We start from the raw sequence: 23,336 nt of genomic DNA, 5'->3' as shown, positions 1-23,336 counted from the left end.
TCCATCAGACGTCCGGAGGCCTGGATCTCCACCGAACACCGACCCGCGGATGGTTTTGTCTCCGGGTGGGGGACCTGGAAACCCGGGCCCGCACAGGGAGGAGGCCCCGACGTCCCCTTGTTTTGATCCAGAAAACAGCACCGACGGCCGGGCTGCCCGTCTACTAACAGGCCGGGTAGCTTCTGGCCGCACCGGGGCTCGCAGTGTCGCTCCCGAGGAGACCGGATAACGGGGCCGCGCTTCATCCACTCGGACCTGGTTTTATTCTCTTGATTCTACATCTACGAGACTCTCGTACAGACGCACTCTGGAGCCCGGGGACGCGGCGCTGAGCTCGCTGCAGGCGGACAGTTAACTTCTCTCCCCGGTGACCAGACTGCGGAGGCTCCGGAGCGGGGACGGAGGAACCCGGGCGGACTGTGTCTTCTCCCCGGGTGTTACGTGCCTCACGGACACGCGGATCATGGCCGCGTTAATCAAAGGGGTCGTGAGCAGAAACAAGAGGCGATACCAGGAGGACGGGTTCGACCTGGACCTGACTTGTATCCTCTGTTAGCTGCTCCGTTAGCTGCTCTGAGAGAGCTGCTCTATTAGTCTCTGTTAGCTGCTCTGAGAGAGCTGCTCTATTAGTCTCTGTTGGCTGCTCTGTTAGCTGCTCTATTAGTCTCTGTTAGCTGCTCTGAGAGAGCTGCTCTATTTTCCTCTGTTAGCTGCTCTGTTAGCTGCTCCGTGAGAGCTGCTCTGTTTGCCTCTGTTAGCTGCTCTGTTAACTGCTGCTCCGTGAGAGCTGCTCTATTAGTCTCTGTTAGCTGCTCTGAGAGAGCTGCTCTATTAGTCTCTGTTAGCTGCTCTGAGAGAGCTGCTGTTAGTCTCTGTTGGCTGCTCTGTTAGCTGCTCTATTAGTCTCTGTTAGCTGCTCTGTTAGTCTCTGTTAGCTGCTCTGTGAGAGCTGCTCTATTAGCCTCTGTTAGCTGCTCTGTTAGCTGCTCTGAGAGAGCTGCTCTATTAGTCTCTGTTAGCTGCTCTGTGAGAGCTGCTCTATTAGTCTCTGTTAGCTGCTCTGTTAGCTGCTCTGTGAGAGCTGCTCTATTAGCCTCTGTTAGCTGCTCTGAGAGAGCTGCTCTATTAGTCTCTGTTAGCTGCTCTGTGAGAGCTGCTCTATTAGCCTCTGTTAGCTGCTCTGTGAGAGCTGCTCTATTTTCCTCTGTTAGCTGCTCTGTTAGCTGCTCCGTGAGAGCTGCTCTATTAGTCTCTGTTAGCTGCTCTGAGAGAGCTGCTCTATTAGTCTCTGTTGGCTGCTCTGTTAGCTGCTCCGTGAGAGCTGCTCTGTTTGCCTCTGTTAGCTGCTCTGTTAACTGCTGCTCCGTGAGAGCTGCTCTATTAGTCTCTGTTAGCTGCTCTGAGAGAGCTGCTCTATTAGTCTCTGTTAGCTGCTCTGAGAGAGCTGCTCTGTTAGTCTCTGTTGGCTGCTCTGTTAGCTGCTCTATTAGTCTCTGTTAGCTGCTCTGTTAGTCTCTGTTAGCTGCTCTGTGAGAGCTGCTCTATTAGCCTCTGTTAGCTGCTCTGTTAGCTGCTCTGAGAGAGCTGCTCTATTAGTCTCTGTTAGCTGCTCTGTGAGAGCTGCTCTATTAGTCTCTGTTAGCTGCTCTGTTAGCTGCTCTGTTAGTCTCTGTTAGCTGCTCTGTGAGAGCTGCTCTATTAGCCTCTGTTAGCTGCTCTGTTAGCTGCTCTGAGAGAGCTGCTCTATTAGTCTCTGTTAGCTGCTCTGTGAGAGCTGCTCTATTAGCCTCTGTTAGCTGCTCTGTGAGAGCTGCTCTATTTTCCTCTGTTAGCTGCTCCGTGAGAGCTGCTCTATTAGTCTCTGTTAGCTGCTCTGTGAGAGCTGCTCTATTTTCCTCTGTTAGCTGCTCTGTTAGCTGCTCCGTGAGAGCTGCTCTATTAGTCTCTGTTAGCTGCTCTGTGAGAGCTGCTCTATTTGCCTCTGTTAGCTGCTCTGTTAACTACTGCCCTGTGAGAGTTGCTCTATTAGCCTCTGTTAGCTGCTCTATTAGCTGCTCTGTTAGCTGCTCTGTGAGAGCTGCTCTATTAGCCTCTGTTAGCTGCTCTGAGAGAGCTGCTCTATTAGTCTCTGTTAGCTGCTCTGTGAGAGCTGCTCTGTTAGCTGCTCTGTGAGAGCTGCTCTATTTGCCTCTGTGAGCTGCTGCTGCTCTGTTACTGCTGCTGCTGCTCTGTTACTGCTAATGTCAACACAATTTAAACACGATCTCGATCCAGAGTCATTGCGTCTCTATCTCTTTAAAAGGTGGGTTTTTATACACATCACTGCTGATTGGACAACACTTCTGACACACTCACCAAACCAGAGGACACAACAACCGTTGTTCACACTGTTTAAAGGAAACATGTCGTTTAACACCGAAACGGTAGCAAAACATTTTGAGACTGAACATCACCCTGCCTCTGCTGAAAGGCATTGTGGGAAATGCAGGAAGTCCTCTGAACCAAACAGAGAGATGATTGGTTCCTCTGGATCTGAAAAAAGACGATTCTCTGATCCAACCACAACGTTTCTCAGACCAGATGTTTGATCCGTTAAATCTGGTTCAGTGTGTTTTACTTCGATTATGATTCCGCTCAGAGACAGTGGCTGGTTCTGTCTCCGTGGGCTTCAGGTTCTCTGTGTTTGTTGACATGAATGTGGGATGTTGGGGACTCGACTGAGACACAAAGACGTGTCTCTGCCCTGAGTCATTGATCCTTAATGGTGCGACCAGACATTTATCCCAACATCATTGCCATGGGTTTCCCTGCAGAGCGACTGGAGGGAGTCTATAGAAACAACATCGACGATGTCGTCCGGTAAGATGCCGCTCTCCCTGACCTTTGACCTCTGAAATGAACAGAAGCTGAAACTCTGTCTCTGTTTCAGGTTTTTAGATTCAAAGCACAAGAATCACTATAAGATCTACAACCTGTGAGTAACTTCACTGGCACTCTTCTGTCCAGAAGCCTCAGAACATGTCGTGTGTCATTTGCAATCAGATGCTTTCACTGCTAATTCAGAACATGTGTGAACACTTGTCTGTCCACAGATGTGCCGAGCGACATTATGACGCAGCAAAGTTTAACTGTCAAGGTGAGGCCCCGTGATTGGACGTCAGCGTCTCGTTGATGTGAAGCGGAGGATGTGACTGATTGTCACTCTTTCTCTTTTAGTTGCTCAGTATCCCTTCGAGGACCACAACCCGCCCCAGCTGGAGCTCATCAAGCCGTTCTGCGAGGACCTGGACCAGTGGCTCAGCGAGGACGAGCTGCACGTCGCAGCCATCCACTGCAAGGCAGGAAAAGGCCGCACTGGCGTCATGATCTGCGCATACCTGCTGCACCGGGGGAAGTTTCAGGAGCCGCAGGAGGCACTGGACTTCTACGGCGAGGTCCGCACACACGACAAGAAGGTAACGACACTGCCCGTGACATGACACTTGAAGTTTAATGGCACCTGGGGAGTTGAACTGTACAACGATCGTTTAGTATTGATCATCAGAACATCAGGTGTGAACGGTTCCTCAGACCAGAAGAGGAGTTCTGGGTCTGGATCAAACTGAACCTGGTTCTGTTGGTTCACAGTGAAAACACTTTGTTGGACAGTTTGGACTTTTGGACCAATCACAGGAAGTAGAGACACATTAAACCATAGAAGAAGAAGAAGTAGTCTTCACCTCTGACGATAAAATGTTTGAACCAAGAGGACGTTGATTTACTGCATCTGAACTGGTGTGGAGTACTGTGTAGTACTGTGGAGTACTGTTGTACTGTGGAGTATTGTAGTACTGTGTAGTACCGTAGTACTGTGGAGTATTGTAGTACTGTGGAGTACTGTGGAGTATTGTAGTACTGCGGAGTACTGTGGAGTACTGTGTAGTACTGTGGAGTATTGTAGTACTGTAGATAGGGCTGTGCGAGATGGACATATTTTTATCCTGATAATTTCTACTATATCAATATATAAATCGAGATATAGATCAAATAACCAGAAGAGAAATCTTTTGCACATTTGTTTATTTACAGTGTTTTTCTTATATACAAAAGTTTATTCTGCACTTTACTTATAACGTTTCGTACAAACCACTACAGTGAAAAGGTTTATATAATGTACATACTCATTTTTTAATTCAAATTTTTTCTATTTCTATATTCTCTTGTCTACCTCATTCTGAGCTGCCTGCTGCATCTCGGCGTGTGGATCCAATAAGTTTGATCTTATCTTAAATCAGCGCCACTGCACTGACTCCGCTGGTCAACAATTGACTCTGCTCCTCTGATGTTCTCTGATCATCACACGTAGAACTGATCTTTATAAAAACATGATGAATTTACATTTATGTTCCTGGATAAACGGGGCGTCGCTTCTTCTGCAACAACGAAGTCAAAACACTGTGTTACGTCATAATCTGTGTGTGTGTGTGTGTGTGTGTGTGTGTGTGTGTGTGTCTCTGTCCCTCTTCACACAAACTGATAATCACATGCATTTATTCATTAATCGATGGTGTCAGACTTTAACCCTGATGTCTTGACTGTGTCACGTTATGTCTCCTGTTGTGTTTAAACATGTGTCTCATAAACTCTAATTATCAATACTGCTTTGTCGCCCAGCCCTAACTGTAGTACTGTGGAGTACTGTAGTACTGTGGAGTGGAGTACTGTAGTGCTGTGGATTACTGTAGAGTACTGTAGTACAGTGGAGTGGAGTACTGTAGTGCTGTGGATTACTGTAGAGTACTGTAGTACAGTGGAGTGGAGTACTGTAGTGCTGTGGATTACTGTAGAGTACTGTAGTACAGTGGAGTGGAGTACTGTAGTGCTGTGGATTACTGTAGAGTACTGTAGTACAGTGGAGTGGAGTACTGTAGTGTTGTGGAGTACTGCGCCTGAAGGTGATGATGCGGCTAGATGTTACCATGGCAACCAGATGAAGCTTTTTTCATTTCCTCCATTCAAAAAGACAAACTACTACCCCCCCCAACTGACAACACGTCTACAAACCAATCAGAGTCAAGTACAGCTTGACGACGCCGTGATGTCGACAGGACGTACGAATGTCACACAGAATTCTTTAGTCCCTAAATTACAATGTGAAACTAAAAGTAACAGATCATCTCTCTCTCTCTCTCTCTCTCTCTCTCTCTCTCTCTCTCTCTCTGTGTGTGATCAGGGTGTGACCATCCCTAGTCAGCGGCGTTACGTCATCTACTACAGCTTCCTGTTGAGGAACCAGCTTCAGTATAAACCTGTGGCTCTGCTCTTCCACAAGATGCTGTTTGAAACGATCCCAATGTTCACAGCTGGAACCTGCAGTAAGTCACTCCTTCACTCGTTCACTCGTTCACTCACACACTCCTTTACTCACTCATCCACTCGTTCACTCTGATGTCTCTCTCTCAGATCCTCAGTTTGTCGTTTACCAGCTGAAGGTGAAGATTCACACCTCTAACCCCGCCCACACTCGGCGGGAAGACAAAGTGATGCTGTTTGAGTTCCCGCAGCCACTTCCTGTCTGTGGAGACATCAAGGTGGACTTCTTCCACAAGCAGAACAAGATGATGAAGAAGGTCAGGACACACACGCACACACGCACACACACACACACACACACACACACACACACACTCACTCATCACAACATAACACTCACTACCTGTTGTCCCAAGTGAATTCATAGATAATTACTGCCTGAATGATGATGAACAACCTGAGCGATAAATCCTAAAGAAGAGTTTGATCACATGACAGGAAGCCAGTTCATAAGTCATATTTATATCTACACCTCTCTGGGGATCTAAGTGAACTTCGACCTGTTTGCCCTCCAGGAAAAGATGTTTCACTTCTGGGTCAACACCTTCTTCATCCCGGGGCCGGAGGAGAACACGGACAAACTGGAGAACGGCAGCACCGGGATGCTGCGGGAACTGGCCGACAGAACGCACCAGAACCTGGCAATGACGATGGCGAGTGTGACAAAGGGAGGAGAAACCAACGACAGGGAATATCTGATCCTCACGCTGATCAAGAACGACCTGGACAAGGCCAACAAAGACAAGGCCAACAGGAACTTCTCCCCCAACTTCAAGGTATCATTGACCCCTTGTAAAAAAAAAATGGAACTAAAATATCCCTGATTATGGCACAACCATCTTGTTCTGGTGACGTCATTTGCCGGTTATTGGCTCTGAAGTCTTCAGTCTCTGTTCTCCTGCTTTAGGTGAAGCTGTTCTTTACCAAGACGGTGGAGGAAGGAGCTAACTGTGACACGAGCAGCACGTCGACCTCAGTGACCCCGGACGTCAGCGACAACGAACCCGATCACTACCGCTACTCTGACACAACGGACTCTGACCCCGAGAACGAGCCGTTCGAAGAGGACCACAACAATTAGAAGACAAAAGTCTGACACACACTCATACACACATATATACGTGTGTATATACACACATATACACAGTATGTACATATATATACATATATATGTACATATATATGTACACACATGAATCCTTGAGTAAGACTAGCGCATTGTTAGCTTATGGGGAATATAACTGACCAGAACTGATCAGTGGGACTCGGATCAAATGATAAACCACGCCCACCTCCCCCACCTCCAATCTTCTGCTAGGTCCACACCTGGACAATCACATGACATGGGGGTCGGTGGTGAGGACAGCGAATGGACAATAAGACAGATGAATGGACAGAGAGTTAAAGGGGTAAAACTTGAATATAAACAAACCAAGAGACGAATAGATTTCTTTAGTGACGACAACAAGATGAGAAAGAAAGAAGATAAATCCCGAGCCCCCATGTGTCCTTCCTTCCTTCTTTCCTTCCCTCCTTCCTAACCAGTTTTAGGAAGCTTCTTGCAGAACAGTCTTTTGTTGGTCTCTGCCCTTTTCGGTTTTATTAAGCTGTCAGAGTTGACTCTTCTCTCTGTGTGCTAACTTCAACATGGGGAGTGTGGTTCCATGTGTTTTGAAGGCCAGTACTCTTATGTTTGAATGTCGGCAAAGTGAAACCTGTGATCACTGATTCATATAAAATTAGACAGAACACCCAACTTGATTAAATCTGATATAGGTGGAGACGAAAATTACAGCATCATTTTGTTATAAAAAGAGAATATTGGCTCAACAGTACTCAACCAAAGTTGAAGTTTTTCACCCTGGTCTTCAAAAGTCCTCCTCACAAAGAACAAGACTGGACCGAGTTTGAATCCGTCAGTCTGAGCTGGTTCAGGACTGTTCTGGATCTGAGCTTATGGAGACCAGGAAGTATGACTTAGATTGGACTCCTCCCATTTGGGTCTTACGTTTTTGACTCCTTTGAGTAAATTGAGTCCAGACTGGCCTGGACTGGACTTGGTTCTGGTCTAGACCCAGTTTGAACCGGTCTCACTTGGACTGAATTAGATTCGTAAAGAAGCAGCATACACAGAGAAGTGACAACCTTTTGTTTGAATGTGACAATGAAGAAGAGAAACTTGGATTATTCACAATCTGCTGCACTTCTGTCAATCATCCACTGTTAAAACCACATACAGTTCAAACCTACTGTGAACAAACGCTCCTCTGATCGTCTCTGTCCACAGATTTGCACAGAATGATTCTCTTCAGCTCTTCAATCACTTCTACAGTTACAGAAAAACTATTTTTGTTATACTCTCATATCAATCATTAAGCTAAACAAACACGTTATAACCATTCCTTCAGCCAGATCTGCTGTTGAGCTTTACAACTATGTGAGCTACAAACTAAAGCAGAAATCTACAACAACAGAGTGCTTACTTTTGAAGTGCCTGGGTGCCAGGCGGGGGGGGGTTGCACTTTATAAAGGACGATTGAGTTTGTAAGTACTTCTGGACACGGTCAATCCATCCTAGAAAGCCGATTATGCCTCGTTCCCACTACATGATTGTTCGCCAGATTTTCCACTTGATGACAGGTATTTGGAACTTGCAGACAAAAGCCCCTGATCGCAGCCAAATTGGTGTTTGATCAGCAGCTGCTATGTGTGGACTCTTCATAGATGTGATTCAAGAGGCTCCCTGGGACTAGATTTCTAGCAGCGTAACATTGACACAAACCGGCGACAGAGCAGAGCAGACATGCTAGTCGGGGTTTCTCCTGTTGAAAGACGGTGTATCGTGGGACCCCGTCACGTCAGTTGCATAGTATGAAATCACAAGACTCCCAATCACAAGACATCGAGTCATGTAGTGTGATGTGCACAGCAATCCTGAGTTCTGTTGCACTGAAAGATCCAGTCCTTTTGTAAAGCTGCTGTTCGGGAGGTTTTAACGCAGAGTTCCTCAACTTTGGCATCAGGACCCAGCATGGGTTTGTCGTAGATTCTCACAACCACAGTTGTTGAGAGTCAAGTCAAGGTTTGGCCTCTGTGTGTCTTTGGATTTTGACATTTCAATAAGGTTGTCACTCTGTAATTATTACTCTGTTTGTAGACTATTAATCTTTGTCTTCGCCATGACTTTGTCCAAACATTTAAGCGCCTACATTCTTTCAAACTGAACCTTTAATGCCAAGGATGACAGTTTGAGGATCACATTACCATTACTACAGAAGCACGTCAGGGATTCTCAGATCAGTATCTCTTAAATCACCGATTTAATTTCATCAGAATGAAACTATCCAAAACTAATCTCCAGTTAGTTTGTATTCTTCAGGCTCTTCTGGATGTTAAGGTTTGTCTTTTCATGCCACAAGCTATTTTTCAGTTTTTCTCAAAATAGTTGGGAAGCTTCTGGATGTGCACCTTCTTATTGTTCTATGGTTTGTTGGCTTCACATAAGTTGTGATTTTTCTAATGCAAAACATTTAGACAGCAGCCAAGAAAACCTGTAAATAATATCAGTCCACTCAGTCGATCAGAGAATCCCTTAGTGTCTGAAACAGCATCTGCCTCCAGAGGCCTGATCTCCGTCCTTACGTTTGGTGCTACAACCAAATCATCAGCCCTTCGATTGTTCTTCTTTGGGCCGAGCTGGGACTCAAGGTTCCTGATGTCTGTAGGCCCTGATCACACAGGACACACTCTGGAAGCTGACACATGAAGTCCACAACACTTATTGTAGAATCATTGAAGGCAGAAGTTCTGACTGTGGCCCACAGGATGATGTTTGGATAGGACACATTTCCCAGAACAATACCCGACCTCAAAGAATCAACAACTCATTGCGGGACACAGAAATTTCAATGAAGTTACGATCCAGTCTGGAAGCCAATCAGAGTATTTCAGGTTGGAATAAGAAAGGGATTGCCTCTGTGCCAGAGGCTGAAAAACAACAAGCATAGATGTGATGTTTCCAGACGTTCAGTGTGATTCAGATCCTGGATCACAGGACTTGTAGAAAAAGTGGCTGGTGCTGATTATACTGCGTCTTGTGTGATCATATCTTGTTCAGCCGTGTGTTACCAGCAAACTGGTGCTTTGAGCTGTAGTTGTTGGGCCCGTAGTCCACCATGTTGGGTTTTAGGTGCTAAGTTTATCTAACCAGAGCTGATGCCGTTGTCCATCTGTGGTGCTTTGTGTCCAGAGCGTGTTTTCGTCCAGTCTTCATCTATCTGCAGGTTGTTTGTGTAGCTGCCAAAGGTTTTCAGCAACAATAACACAACTTCTGCTGGGTTCTGTTAGGCGTGACCTCACCTCCTGCCATCAACCCGTTCAGACATGACTGGTGTGTAGACCTGTTCAGCAGAGCAGCTTAAAACCTGAACTTACTGATCCAAAAAAACGATAACTTTCACAGTATCATAATGCAATAACAACCATTTCCATTCAGCGTTGTAATGTTGTGGTGTTCAGCCCAAATATGGCAAATAAAATGGCTGGTTCATCATTGTGTTCGTAGATGGTATCGTGGGTAACTTTGGGACACTGATGAGTTGAAAATGTGTTTCGTGAAACGACTCTAACCTGCTGAACGTTGGTGCTACACTGAACACTGCGTGAACTGAACAGGTTTTGGGGATTTTGAGGTCAGGCAGGTGTCGTCCACGTCTCTCGACTGTTTCTGGTGCTCCATGTCTTTATCTTAGGACCACAACAGCTGTGTCAAATCCATCTAGGAACTTTGGACAGAAAATATTTTGTAGGTTAACCAGGGTCGATCCTCAAACATTGTATTCTGTTTAAAAATGATCTGTTTTTGATGGACGTCTATGGTTCCTGTACCGAAACAGAAAGTCAGAAAGGAAAAAAAAAAAGAGGAAGTGACCAAAACTTAGAAAAGGTTCTTTACCAAAATTGTTGATTTAAAACCCTGAACCTTAAACACTGAACTTAGCGAATAATATTCTGAATGTGTCCGTCTGCAGATCTGTAAAGGAACCTTAAACTCACACCAGGATCTAACCTTTAACCTCCAATAATCAGAATTAACTCAAGTTTGACACAATCCAGTCAGTGAGAACGTTTCTTTGTTTTGTCTGTTGAGCTGATGAGACAATGCTTCAGCTCCTTCTTTACATCTCATCACCAAACCTGCCAGACGAAGCTCAGACTGATGTTTTTATGTTGATGAGGTGAACTTGATCTGTTCTTTCTTTGTGTAGCCTTAAGGTGCCGTCACATTAGTCCTCCGGTCAACAGACCTGCTCCGCACATTCAGACTAGTACAGGACATGACGTCAGGATCATCTGTTGGTTTCTGCATTTCAAAACCAGAGTGTTTGTATTGGCTGAGAAATGCTAATTCAAAAATAACAGTTCACAATTGAATTTGTCTTTTTTGTTTTTTGAACAAGAGCGTGTTCAGGATGGAGGCGTCATGTGACAACACCTTCAAGGTTTTCTGTGTCTCAAGAGTCGGGGTTACAAACCACATCTGTCTATGAGAGGTCAGAGGTCAACATCAGGCAGAAGATGAAGACATTATGTGCAGGTGTTGGACATCAACAGCCTAAAATGTTTTTTAACACATTCATACAAAAAGCTGAACGTCTCCACGAGGACAGACGTCGTCAACACTAGAATTCAACAACAACCAACATGTTTCATTAAATTTAACAACTATTTGATCCTCACTTGACAAAACAATTTCATTCATTGACATTTGAGTTTTATCAATGTCTGCTAGCTAGATAATAAGCTAACCTTAGCTACGTGAGTCTGTGAAAGAAATGTCTGCTGACGTTTTAATTTAATCTCATTTCAAGAACAAACACTTGGTAAAAAGTAATGACAGTATGGACACATGTATGATATCATGAGAACATCCTAACGCTAAAGCTAATAGCTAAGAGGTCCCAGATCCATGTGAATATGCTAAGGCTCAAGCTAACAGTTCTCAGATCATGCTAGAGTGCTGAGGCTAAAGCTAGCTGGTTCTGGGTAAGAGATGATCTGTGTAGACGTCATAGAAACATCACTTCGTCCCTTTCATTAAAGTTTGAACAATAGAAACGTTAAATCTTTTAAAGTAACTCCGTAAACTAGTTTGTATCTTCACGTTAACTGAACCGTGTTTGTGACATTGTACGTAGCCTGTGTTAAAAAAAATCTGTTCAACATTTTCACCTGGGAAAAAAATCCAACAGAAATTAAAGAGAAACTTGTACCTGGGTTTAAGTTTCTGAGTAGAATCAACATTGATCGGTATGGATGAGTATTAATTAGCATTGATTAATGATTGTGGTGACAGATGTGGTTTTGTCATCTCGTTTCGTGTTCACTGTTTCGGTTTGTCATCATGATGGTGTTTTTATTTATCAGGTTATTTTATCACACAAATGTCTTTATAACTTCTGACCTGTATCACCTTGGAAACATTCCAAGTGAAACTGACCCCCCCCACAGTTCTTTTATTCTGCCCTTTACCCCCCCCCCCCCCCCCCCCCCCCCCCCCCCCCCCCCGTTTTATAATGAAATAAAACACTGTAAAGGTGAATAAACTATTTATAAACAACATTTCATTGATACTGTTGGTTTTAAAGGTCAAACAAATGTTTTTAAGTTTGTACAACAGGTTACAACTGTTATCCATCAGTGACTTGGCAGAAATGATCATCTTTTCACCCACAATGCACTGCTGCAGCAAGACTGAGCACTCCAGAACAACTGGAGAACAGGCCGGAAAGATTAGGACACACACACATTGAACCATAACTAATTCTGTCTTATCTGCTGCATTAAAGAATCAAAGGAAGCATCAGCCAATCAAAGGTCATAGTCGTGACAAGTTTATCTCCACACGTGATGAATTCATCTTCAGCTGATCATGTTAAAACCACGACTTACTGACATTTACACTGTTCTCCTGAATCTAAAATGGTTTTTTTCCAAGAAGACGTACATGTATGTACAGGACATAGAACGATTGAAATGCTGCTTCTCCCTGATCCCCGGTGTAAAAATAGACAGCACATATAAATACGCAACATATTAAGTACTCAAATTAGTATATCATGTGTCATAGTACAACGTAGTATACAGTCAAAAGGCATACATGGATTGGATGAGAGTAATGCAAACCAGAACAGGCAAAAACGGATTGAGTGTAAAATACTTCATGGAAGGTAATGTACATGCACAGCATGTAGTAAATAGCAGTTGTAGTATGATGAGCAGCATTTACAGTAAAAACAAGGAAGGTGTATGTTCTCATTGATTCAGTAACTGTTCTAGTTGTTTGGAGGTGGGTTGGGTGATGATGTGGGGGGGGGGCATATTGATCAGTATCAGTTGATCAGAAAATGTTTGAGCTCAAGAAACAGTGAAACAAGAATATACCACAGGCTCCGCCCACTGACATCATCACCGTTGCTATGATCACGCCTGGCAAAGTTTTCCAGCCTCTAAATCAGACGTTTGTAAAACATGACGCGGACGCCCACATGCTTTTCCTGATTGGTTCTTTCACTGCCAGTAATCAATGTCTGTGTCAGAGCTGCTGCAGGTCGAACAAACATCTGAAAATAAAATAATCAAATTCAAATTCGATCAGAAATTTATTGAAAGACAAAAAACATTGAATGGAACATTTGATGAAAATTGAATTAACTATCGAGTATTGATCAGGTATCAGTTAGCTCTTCCTGTCGGTGTCAGCGAGGCCTTCAGCACACTGAGCATGCTCAATGCAGACTCCACGCAGCCATCGAAGTTGGAGTGACTGAACGCATCGCCACCACAGATGAGGAGGGGTTGGTCGAGGATGATCATGTGACCCGGACAGTCCGGCACAGAGGTCAGCACCTGCAGAAGGAACGAGGGAATCATGACTCAAGCGCTCCCATGCTCCGATGACTTCAGGGTCAGTGGCCGAGGTGGCAAAAGTACTCACATTCGTTGCTAAGAAATTATAGGCTCTGAAATGAACTTAAGTACAAAAGTAAAAATAAATTTTTAACTTCAATGATACACGAAGCCTCTTTTGATAACTCTGCAAAATGAAAAAAGTTGTCAGCAAACAAAACAGGGTAGTTTCCTCTTGTGAACAACCTCCAGAGAAACAAAATCACTGGACACAGTCTGGTTCTAAGTGAACGAGGTCCTGCACCTGGGTCGGTCTGTACAGGGAATAAATGGATAGAGAATGTTCTGGCCTTGATTAAGTTCCTGCCCTTTGTACACACCACCCGTACTACCATAGATTGGAGGGTCTACTGAGGTCCTTGGATCGGCCCCGTATTTGTACTTCATTACTTCCCACCTCTGCAGTGAGTCAGTGGAATTTCTCAGACTAACCTGGGAGTACCGCCACTTCTGACACTTGATGCTGATTGGCTGAGGCAGGTCAGGGAGCAGCTTGCTGAGCTCCAGTAAGATGATTGGCTGCACATCCTCCTTGTCTCGTTCCAAGTGCTCCAGGCCAAAAGGAACGCTAGTGTGGACGACGAGGGATGGACCTCGGCCGGAAGCATCTAAGGTTCACAGACATGGTCAGTGCGTCACCTCTCTGAGACGCTGTGGCGTGACAGCCAATCAGCATCGAGATTCTCCTGACATCAGTGAGAATCAAACATGGAGGACATGGAGGTGTCAACCAGGTGAGTTCTGGCGACATTAGCATTAGCTGCTGCTAGTCTATGACATCACTAACTGAAGAGGTCAAAGGTCAGTTTGGTCTGAACATTATAAAGTACACAGGCAGACAGACAGGAGAAGACAGCTGAGCAGACAGACCTGTGTTGCGTTTGCGGTCGTCCACAGCGATGTAGCAGATGCAGGAGTTGTTGGTGACGTATCGAACCGCCCACGGGAAACTGAAGACAACGTCAGGAGGGAAGAAGAGAGCGACGGCGAAACGAGACGAGTACACGACCCCGTCTAACTGCCGTCTCTGCTGGACGGACAGCACTGAGAGACAGGCAGAGAGAGTCAGACTCTGTCCAACTGCATGATGGGAAATGTATGGTCCAGTGTTGCTGAATGAATCCTTTACTGATACATTTTAAACTGTTCAATCTATTTGTTTACATTTGATTTAATGAGGTCAAAGTTCATCATGAATTATATTTATATGTTCTTCACTTGATTCCGTTCATATTCTTTATTTTCTATATTGATTCTACCAGAGGAAATAAAACAGTCTGCAAGAACAGATGCACGCACGCGCACACACACACGCACACACTAATTGACATTATCAATTAACCTGTGACTGATCCCAATCATTGACATGAGTGAGAATCAATAAATATATCACAGATAAAATCAATAATATTAATTATAACTGAAATCGCAGCTGTTGACACTTCCATCTGACTCTTCTGCCCCCATGTGGTGAAACCATGTTACTGCAGCTACACTGAGTTGCTCACAGGAAATGATATCATAACGCCATCACTCAACCAGGAAGTCAGATGTTTAACATGTTTCAGTGCAGCAGCAACACCATGGTTATATTCAAATAAAACGTTATTGTTTTTATCATCTTCAGATGCTGCGACAGTTAAATTTAGTGTTAATCAATACAAAGCTGATCATAAACCAATAACATACATTACAAAATCCATAACACTCATCTAACTTTATATAAAATCTGTGATGAACAATTTCACAGTGATCTCCGGTGTCAAATAATCTCTGTCCACACAAACACACACATCACGAGTCATGTGACCGATTAGAACCAATCAGAAGAGATCGTGGGCGTCATCGTTCACAAAAGTCTCAGTTTCTGTTCAGACTAAAACACATCCCCAGAGTTTTCAAACCAAATGAGACCAGCAGAGTTTACAGCTGCTCGCTCAGAGACTCACATTGTCCCACGTCTCCCTGCAGCTGCAGGATCTGAGGCACTGGCATCGTCAAGACGACGGCATCAAACGTCTCGCTGGCTCCCTCCTTCCTCTCCACCTCCCATGATGCACCGCAGCGGTACACGCCGGTCACATGATGCTCGAAGAACAAATCAGCTCCTGACAGAAACAACATAGACACACATGATAGTGAACACGTGAAAGAGACAGACAGGTGGACAGACAGGTGGGCGTGTACCTGACTCAGACAGGAAGTGTTTGACCACACTGCACATGCCCAGTGGCGTCACGTAGTTCCTGTCGTCGTCTTTGTGCTTCATTCCTTCAACCTGAGCGAGAAGAGGCTGCAGGACGCCAGAGGACAAGAGCTCTGAGTAGAAACTACACACACACACACACACACACACACGCACACGCATACGCACAAAGTGAGGGTTTCACAATAAAAGCCTACTTGGTTATGTTCCATGGCATGTCGTACCTCTGGTGTGACTGAGCGTAGGCCGATGTGGCCGTGATGTACTGAGCTCCAAGATCAGCTGAGTGAGACAAATGGTCTGGAGGACGAGTGGTGGACATTCTGCCTCCTGAGAGAGACAAAGAGACAGATATTACAGATGACATGTGATTACTGACATGTGGTTATTGATTATTACAGTTGACATGTTTGTTCTCAGCTCTTGTTTCTACTCAGACTTTGACCAGAAGATTTTAATTACACAGATTTGATTTAAGTTACATTCTTTGATCTTTTTCAAGCTGAATGTGATGAGAACATTTATCTGATATTGAATCTGATGTCACTGGTGTTCAACAGTGATTTTCTGTTCAGTTCAATGTAGTAAATGATTAAATAATCACATTTCTGAATGGAGGTTTGGGCTGAAGCTGGTTTCAGACAGACTTGACCTCTGACAGACTTGACCTCTGACCTCTGACAGACTTGACCTCTGAGCTGATTCACAGGAACTTGAAGTCATTTGATTTGTTACAGACTTGTTGTGTTTTAAACTCACCTGAACCTCTGGCTTTGTCCCACACCACGATGTGAACCTTATTCTGAAGCTCTCTCCTCAGCAGACACGCGCACACGCTTCCTGTCAGACCCGCACCAACGATCAACACCCGAGACATCTTATCCCGGGTTAACTTCCACTGGGCTCAAACCCGGGTTAACTTCCACTGGGCTCAAACCCGGGTTAACTTCCACCGAGTTGAACCGGAAGCGGAAGTCGAAGCTCTATTATAAAACCACCAGAGAGGAAGAACAAACAAAAACTATCCCGGACTCTGAGAGAAACATCCGGCTGACACTTTCACAATAAACGTATTTTCGCCTCCAAATAAATCAGCAAGTAAAATCACTGCAATGTATAAATGTATTTATAGTTAAATTATTTTACGTATCAACCTGTCAAACTCTGTTTATTCAACTTTAAGATTAAGATTCCTTTTTATTGTTTTATTGTTTTACACATCTGCTTCTAGGAAACATGATATATTATAAATATTATTCCAAATACTATATGTAAAATTTCTTATATTAAACAGTTCATGTCACAGTTTTTTATATTTTGATGTTGTTGTTTTTGTATTAATTATTAGAGATGTTTATAAATCAGATTTGTGTGTTCTGTGACAGGCTGAACTTTTATTTTGAAGGGCTCGCTTTTGGAAACGTTACAAAAAATAATCAAGCAAACCTTTAAAAATCTTCTTTTATAGCTGAATATGTTGTAGATGATTGTTTTATTTCATGAGTATCGTCATCACATCACGTAATTATTTTTTAAATTTAAATTGAATGTTTGTTTTTTAACAGGATCAGCAGCTCTTTGTCTTCTGTTCCCTTCCCGATCAGTGTTCGGTTTCTGTTTCCGGTCTGTGATGATTCGATCAGGGAGAAAATTCAATCAGAAATATTCGTTGATCGATTTATAGAAAACAAAGGGTTCCTATAACCTGAGTCTGACCAATCACAGCGAGGCTCTTCTTGTGACGTCGCTTCTGTACTTTCGGGACGACGGTGAGAGAGTTCAGTTCGTGAGAGATCATCGGAGCGCGCGGACAGGTGAGAAGTTTATGAACTAGTTATTAACTGTTAGAATCTCATGAACCTCCGGTTTAAACAGAAGTGAAACAAACATCAGATGATTGTATCTGTGTGTGTGTGTGTGTGTGTGTGTGTGTGTGTGTGTTCACACAGACAATGTTGTGTGTTGTGGTGTGTGTGCTCTTCCTCTCTGGTCTCGTGCACAGTGGACCGACTCAGCTCCACCGATGCTCTGGGATCCCACATCTGGAGCTGGACCCTGAAGTTCACATGAACATTGTAAGAACACGCTAACTGTCAGTCATGGTTACTTAGGTAACCAGCAGCTAACGTAACAGTTAACCTTTCTACCACAAAATAAAACAGCTTCATTGGCCTCAAATTATTTGTGATTTTTTCTAAATATTTATTTTGAAATGTCACATTTCTCTAAATCTTTGACTCTTATTGTGAAGTCCGCACTGTCTGACCTTTGACCGGCTGATATCAGATGACATCATCGATCAGTAATGACTCAGAGGTCAAACTAACCCTAACCTCCTGTTCTTTTGAAAAAGAAAAGCTGAGTTGTAGAGCTGAAAGTAAATAAAACTTCTTTTACACACACACACACTTCTGACTTAGTTCAACCCTCAGTTCAGTCTGACTGGAAGTTTGTCTTTAATGATGATGTCACTGTTCAGACAGAGATCATCAGACGGTGGAGTTACCCTGCAGAGGAACACGAGGTTCTGACGGAGGACGGGTTCATCCTGATGGTGAACAGGATCCCAAACGGATTGAGACACGCTGCAGGTCAGACTCGACACACACACACACACACACAGTAAAAGAGAGGATGTTTTTTCTGTGGTTAAAAAGTCTGAGGAGGAAAAAGAAGCTGAAACATCAGAACTTCACTTCCTGTTTCTTTAAACAGTTGAACTGGTGATGGTCATGTGACACAGTTACAATAACCAGTCCTTCAAAATACAAAGTCAGAGGAGGAATCAGATCAAATCAAACATGTCAGAATCATATTTTATGCTTTATGTTCTGCAGGCTCGAGGCCGGCGGTCTTGCTCCAGCATGGCCTCCTCGCCGCCGGAAGTAACTGGATCACCAACCCGCCAAACTCCAGTTTGGGATACGTGCTGGCGGACGCCGGGTACGACGTTTGGCTCGGAAACAGCCGAGGAAACACGTGGTCCAGGAAACACCGGACGTTACGACCAGACCAGGACGAGTTCTGGAGGTTCAGGTACACAATAGCTGTGTGACATCACTATCTACCTGTATGACATCACAACACCTGTGTGACATCATCATCCTCCTCCTGTGTGTGTGTGTGTGTGTGTGTTTGTGTAGTCATGATGAAATGGCTCTGAAGGATCTTCCCGCTGTTGTAAACTACATCCTGAAGGTGACGGGACAAGAACAGATCTACTACATCGGCCACTCTCAAGGAACCACTATAGGTAACACACACACACACACACACACACACACACACACCTGTCTCTGCTTACATCACTGTAACAGTCTCTTATTTCCCAGCATTCATGGCGTTCTCCACGCTCCCTGAACTGGCAAGTAAGATAAGACTGTTCATCGGTTTGGCCCCCGTTGCGACCGTCGCTTTCACCAGCAGCCCCATGACCAAACTGTCCGTCCTGCCAGAGTCAGTCATCTGGGTGAGACCCGACCACCTGTGATACACCGTCAATCACCTGTTAACCATGGCACATGATGATGTATTTATTGTGTTGATGATGACCTGCTGTCGCCCCCTGCAGGCTTTGTTTGGTAGTCAGAACTTCCTGCCTCAGAGTCACATGATCGAGTGGTTTGCTGAGCACGTGTGTGGGAAGCAGCCGCTCAGTGAGCTGTGTGGAAACCTCTTCTTCATCCTTTGTGGCTTTGATGAGAAAAACCTCAACATGGTTAGTAAGAGACCTCACATGATCAGGTCACATGATCCAGGTCACATGATCCAGATCACATGATCAGGTCACATGCGTAACATGATTCTGTTCATCTGCAGACTCGGACTCCGGTTTACACAACACACTGTCCTGCTGGGACTTCAGTCCAGAACATGGTGCACTGGGCCCAGGTAACACACACACACACACACACACGCACGCACACACACATGCACACACACACACGCACGCACACACACATGCACACACACACACACACTCTGACACTGTCGTTGTTTCAGCACGTTCATGGAGGGAAACTGACGGCGTTTGACTTTGGTGTCACAGGAAACATGAGACACTACAACCAGGTGAGTCTCTGAGAACCAGATCAGTTTTATCCGGTGATGAAGACACTAAGCTCACTGTCCATCTCTGTCCCTCGTGTCCCTCTCAGTCCACTCCCCCTCAGTACAACGTCAAGGACATGAAGGTTCCCACCGCTCTGTTTTCAGGGGGACAGGATACGCTGGCTGACCCCAAAGACGTCGCTGTCCTCCTCACTCAGGTGAGTGTGTGCTGAACAAGTCTGTCCTCACACATGACATCATCATCCCCATAGAAACATGTCACATGTTTGAGTTCTCAGATTGAAGACATGAGAACTGTTGTGGATGATGATTGGTTGAAGAGGAACCTGCAGCCTGTCTGTCTACGTCCTCACTCACCTGTCTCTCTCCCTCTCTCCTCAGGTGTCTAACTTGATCTACCATCAGTACATCGAACACTGGGAACATCTGGATTTTATTTGGGGTCTTGATGCTCCTGAACAGATGTTTCCCTCCATCCTGAAGCTGCTGCAGGAGCACCTCTAGAGGGCGCCGTCAGAACTCCGTCAGGACACTGTTTTCTGTTTAAAGCTTCACCCCCCCACAACTGTGACTCACAGAACCAGAATCACTCTTGCGATTCAAACTGAATTTTATGTTTACTTCTGTTGTGAACCTTCACTTCCTGTGACATCATCAACCTGGTCTGTGAAGTCACGGAGTTGTGCACATGACCACAACAGAGTGCCCAGGGTCATGTGACTGTGGGACGTGTGCAGCACCAACCACAGACTGTTTGATATAAGATGCTTTTATTTTGACAGGACATTTGAGATTTTAACTTGACTCTGATTTCACTAAAGTTAACGTTAAGATTTTTAACATGTTTTTTTCAAACTGATTCATATCAAACAGTTTTAATAAAACAATTTAAATTCATTTTACTTGAGAAACTCTGTCTGTCTCTCTCTCCTCTCGTCCGTCCATCATTGCGTCTTCAACATGTTGACAATCTTGTTGAACTTCAGTCTGGTGGCGATGTCCAGTGGTGTCTCTCCATCCTGTAGAAGAGGACAGAGACGGGGTTCAGGTGTTAACGTCTCTTCAGGTCACATTTGATGCTTGTGGTCATTTTAATACGTACGTTGTTCTTGATGCTGGAGTCAGCGTTTCTGTGCAGCAGCAGAGGAACCAGATAATGACTCTTCCTCTGACAGACGAGGTGAAGCGCCGTGTTTCCTTTCTACACAAACACATCATTCAAACACACTGTCGCCCCCCAGTGGTTCAGCTGTCCATTAACATCTGAACTCTTCAGTCCAAACATATAAAACATTAAATTGTGTTCTTTACATTTACATCATATTTACTTAATATTTTCACACCTGCAGAAATCTGTAGTTTTAATCAAGGTAACGTTTCATTCAGTCGCCAGTTGGTGGCGTAACATCCTCTCTAAGTGTCAGTGTTTGTCTGAAGAGTCAAAAGTGACTTTATTCAGTTTTGAGTCACATTATTATGAAACACTTTTTACATCTTGGTGGTTTTTAACTCTGTATGTGAAGCAGATGAAGGATTTGAGTCGTTGGACATCTGGATCTGAAGTTTTCAGAGAAACAAGCTGAGCGAACGTTAGCGGCAGCTCGACTCATCAGAGAAACACTGAGTTTAACATGAAGCTGCTTCTTTCTGTTTTTACTGGAGTGAATCAGCTGCTGCTTGTTTTGGGGGAGGAGACGTTTGAGGAGAATTCAGATAAAAACCCCTTAATCATCAACACTGAAGGAAGAAGACTACAACTCCCATCATTCCTCACTGATGCACTTTGTCAGCAAACTCTTTCTGAGGTTTCTCTTTCTATAGAGACTGAGACGCCCCCTGGTGGCTGAGTTTTATTCTTCTGAGTGATGTGAGAATATTCTGCTGAAGTCAGCTCAGGTTCAGGTTTTATGACGTAAACTCACATAATCGACAGCGTTGACGTTGACTTTACTGCCGAGTACGACCTCCATCAGACGCACATTCTGCCTCTGCTTCTGTCTCTACACACACACGACAAAGATTCAGTGTCTTGGACAGTTTGTGGAGGAAAAAAGTAGAATCAGATTCTACGTTATTAATCAAAACATTAAAACTTTATTGAAGTAAATATCTGGTGGATGGCAACAGACAGTGAACACACCATGAGAAAGTATCCAAGCAGCAGGATGGGCATCAGGATGGAAATCATCAGATAGTCCAGCAGAGAAAAAGTCCTCTTGGACACGTAGTGGAGACATGTCCTCTGTTTCTGAAACACACACACTGTCAATAAAGTTTATTTCAATTTGACACAATACTTAAGTCGTTGTTAGACATAAGCTCCAGGATGAATCAGAGAAACGTGTCCAGAGACTCGTCTCCAGAGTTTGTGTTTCACAGCTGAACCACACAGCAGCAGGTTTCTGCTCAGAACTGTCTTCACGTCTTCGTCTGTGTCTTCTACGTGTGTGTCAGCACTTTGTCACCAGAGACATTTGTTTGTGTTTCTTCATGTTTGTGTCACGTGTTAGAAGCTCATCACCCCCCCACTCCCTCCCAGTGGATCAGTGGAGGACGCTCTGCTGTGTCCTCACTTCTCCTGGACTTAGACTTTATACAGGAGTGAAGGAGGAGACAGACAAACTGAGTCTCACTCTGACTTTGACTTCGTCCTCCAGAGAAGATCCAGAGCTTAACAGTAACATGATCACATCATCATCCTGTGAAAGCACCTTATTGGTCAGCTGGACATCGGCCTGGTTGTCCAAAAGGTATCGAACCATCCTCAGGTTGCCGCGGCGACAGGCAGCAATGAAAGGCGTGTCCCCGGTTCGTCCCTCCTGGACATTAAGTTTGTTTGGGTCATCGTTCAGGATGCGATAGAGCTGATGGACGTCTCCGTTGTACGCTGACTGACAGGCCGGCTGGGGGGGGGGGGGGGGGGGGGAGAGACAGGACAAGACATTTCTCTGTTGAGATGAGAATCACATTCTTCTTCTCTGCTGATGTTTTAGAAGTTTTCTCCACAATCTCTCACACACACACACATACACACACACACACACACACACACACACATACACACACACACACACACACATACACACACACACGCACACACACATGCACACTTCAATTATTTCATCACATTTTTATTCATTTGAACGATCAGAAAAAAATACTTTCAGAAAAACATTAATTAATGTTCTCACTCAGTAACTAGTTACTAAAAGTGTGTGTGTGTTTGTGTGTGTGTGTGTCTGTTTGTGTGTGTGTGTCTGTGTGTATGAGTATATATATATATATATATATATATATATATATGTATATATACATGTGTGTGTGTGTGTGTGTGTCTGTGTGTGTGATAAAGATGAAATAAATAAAGTTGTTACCTCAGAGTAAACGAGACCCATGGCGGCTGACAGGAACTCACCTGTGAACATCAACACACACACAAACACACACGTCTGCACACTTACTTCCTGTTCCACATATCAAAATAAAAGACACATTTAATTTCTTAAATTTCAGGTCTACTTCTATACAAAGAGTTTGAATCAGTGACACGTGAATGAAGGATACTGTTTGTTTTCTGTCATTTTTTTATGTTAACTCAAAATGAAAATTTCTAAATCAAATAAACATTGCAACTTAAAAATTTCACAATCAATTTATTTTTATCTATAACTACTCAAAACTTCACAGATTCTTAAAACGTTCAGTTTTCAAGTGGTTTTCCTTTTCACGATGAAGATGA

General features: G+C 44.2%; 4 protein-coding genes across 6 annotated transcripts; 2 read left to right on the top strand and 2 right to left on the bottom strand.

Annotated features, from left to right (window-relative positions):
* Nucleotides 1-9: 9 nt before the first annotated feature.
* ptenb (phosphatase and tensin homolog B) lies at nucleotides 10-11,973 on the top strand. Its single transcript, XM_069517698.1, has 9 exons — nucleotides 10-542; nucleotides 2,775-2,859; nucleotides 2,930-2,974; nucleotides 3,093-3,136; nucleotides 3,217-3,455; nucleotides 5,213-5,354; nucleotides 5,443-5,609; nucleotides 5,868-6,128; nucleotides 6,260-11,973. The coding sequence occupies exons 1-9, from the start codon at nucleotides 464-466 to the stop codon at nucleotides 6,431-6,433; spliced, it is 1,236 nt and encodes a 411-aa protein (XP_069373799.1). The 5' UTR covers nucleotides 10-463; the 3' UTR covers nucleotides 6,434-11,973.
* Nucleotides 11,974-12,994: 1,021 nt separating this feature from the next.
* rnls (renalase, FAD-dependent amine oxidase) lies at nucleotides 12,995-17,200 on the bottom strand. Of its 2 annotated transcripts, none has more exons than XM_020110370.2 (7): nucleotides 16,286-17,200; nucleotides 15,751-15,856; nucleotides 15,508-15,650; nucleotides 15,270-15,428; nucleotides 14,191-14,364; nucleotides 13,753-13,928; nucleotides 12,995-13,260 (listed from the first exon to the last, which is right to left on the bottom strand). In XM_020110370.2, exons 1-7 carry the CDS (start codon nucleotides 16,401-16,403, stop codon nucleotides 13,087-13,089), a joined length of 1,050 nt encoding a protein of 349 aa, XP_019965929.2. In that variant the 5' UTR covers nucleotides 16,404-17,200; the 3' UTR covers nucleotides 12,995-13,086. The 2 variants fall into 2 exon arrangements, with proteins under 2 accessions (XP_019965929.2, XP_019965928.2); XM_020110369.2 differs by having other exon boundaries at nucleotides 14,191-14,400; nucleotides 16,286-16,511.
* On the top strand, nucleotides 17,200-20,494 carry lipf (lipase, gastric). The gene is made up of 11 exons (XM_069517702.1): nucleotides 17,200-17,340; nucleotides 17,476-17,601; nucleotides 18,006-18,117; nucleotides 18,364-18,562; nucleotides 18,670-18,779; nucleotides 18,859-18,995; nucleotides 19,098-19,244; nucleotides 19,346-19,417; nucleotides 19,529-19,597; nucleotides 19,684-19,794; nucleotides 19,979-20,494. Exons 2-11 carry the CDS (start codon nucleotides 17,479-17,481, stop codon nucleotides 20,099-20,101), a joined length of 1,203 nt encoding a protein of 400 aa, XP_069373803.1. The 5' UTR covers nucleotides 17,200-17,340; nucleotides 17,476-17,478; the 3' UTR covers nucleotides 20,102-20,494.
* On the bottom strand, nucleotides 20,351-23,120 carry ankrd22 (ankyrin repeat domain 22). 2 transcript variants are annotated; one of them, XM_020110457.2, is made up of 6 exons: nucleotides 22,972-23,120; nucleotides 22,309-22,500; nucleotides 21,738-21,845; nucleotides 21,520-21,597; nucleotides 20,700-20,798; nucleotides 20,351-20,616 (listed from the first exon to the last, which is right to left on the bottom strand). In XM_020110457.2, exons 1-6 carry the CDS (start codon nucleotides 23,020-23,022, stop codon nucleotides 20,542-20,544), a joined length of 603 nt encoding a protein of 200 aa, XP_019966016.1. In that variant the 5' UTR covers nucleotides 23,023-23,120; the 3' UTR covers nucleotides 20,351-20,541. The 2 variants fall into 2 exon arrangements, with proteins under 2 accessions (XP_019966016.1, XP_069373804.1); XM_069517703.1 differs by having other exon boundaries at nucleotides 21,738-21,839.
* Between the last annotated feature and the right edge of the window lie 216 nt (nucleotides 23,121-23,336).

Source organism: Paralichthys olivaceus, chromosome 21 (genome assembly GCF_024713975.1).
Source record: "Paralichthys olivaceus isolate ysfri-2021 chromosome 21, ASM2471397v2, whole genome shotgun sequence".
NCBI classification, from domain to species: Eukaryota; Metazoa; Chordata; class Actinopteri; order Pleuronectiformes; family Paralichthyidae; genus Paralichthys; species Paralichthys olivaceus.
Note: the sequence above shows the minus strand (reverse complement) of the source record. Positions and strands in the feature narration are given on the sequence as shown.

Bases quoted from the DNA above. Each gene is read 5' to 3' on its own strand.
- ptenb (XM_069517698.1), top strand. From the start codon at position 464: ATGGCCGCGTTAATCAAAGGGGTCGTGAGCAGAAACAAGAGGCGATAC. The intron at 2,975-3,092 runs GTGAGTAACTTC...GTCTGTCCACAG, and splicing joins CACTATAAGATCTACAACCT to ATGTGCCGAGCGACATTATG. The intron at 5,610-5,867 runs GTCAGGACACAC...TTTGCCCTCCAG, and splicing joins AGAACAAGATGATGAAGAAG to GAAAAGATGTTTCACTTCTG.
- rnls (XM_020110369.2), bottom strand. From the start codon at position 16,403: ATGTCTCGGGTGTTGATCGTTGGTGCGGGTCTGACAGGAAGCGTGTGC. The intron at 15,857-16,285 runs GTGAGTTTAAAA...TGTCTCTCTCAG, and splicing joins GGACAAAGCCAGAGGTTCAG to GAGGCAGAATGTCCACCACT. The intron at 14,401-15,269 runs GTGAGTCTCTGA...CCCATCATGCAG, and splicing joins GCAGGGAGACGTGGGACAAT to TTGGACAGAGTCTGACTCTC.
- lipf (XM_069517702.1), top strand. From the start codon at position 17,479: ATGTTGTGTGTTGTGGTGTGTGTGCTCTTCCTCTCTGGTCTCGTGCAC. The intron at 18,118-18,363 runs GTCAGACTCGAC...TATGTTCTGCAG, and splicing joins CGGATTGAGACACGCTGCAG to GCTCGAGGCCGGCGGTCTTG. The intron at 19,418-19,528 runs GTAACACACACA...TCGTTGTTTCAG, and splicing joins ACATGGTGCACTGGGCCCAG to CACGTTCATGGAGGGAAACT.
- ankrd22 (XM_020110457.2), bottom strand. From the start codon at position 23,022: ATGTTCACAGGTGAGTTCCTGTCAGCCGCCATGGGTCTCGTTTACTCT. The intron at 21,846-22,308 runs GTGCTTTCACAG...TGTGTGTTTCAG, and splicing joins ATGTCCAGCTGACCAATAAG to AAACAGAGGACATGTCTCCA. The intron at 20,799-21,519 runs GTGAGTTTACGT...GTGTTTGTGTAG, and splicing joins ACGTCAACGCTGTCGATTAT to AAAGGAAACACGGCGCTTCA.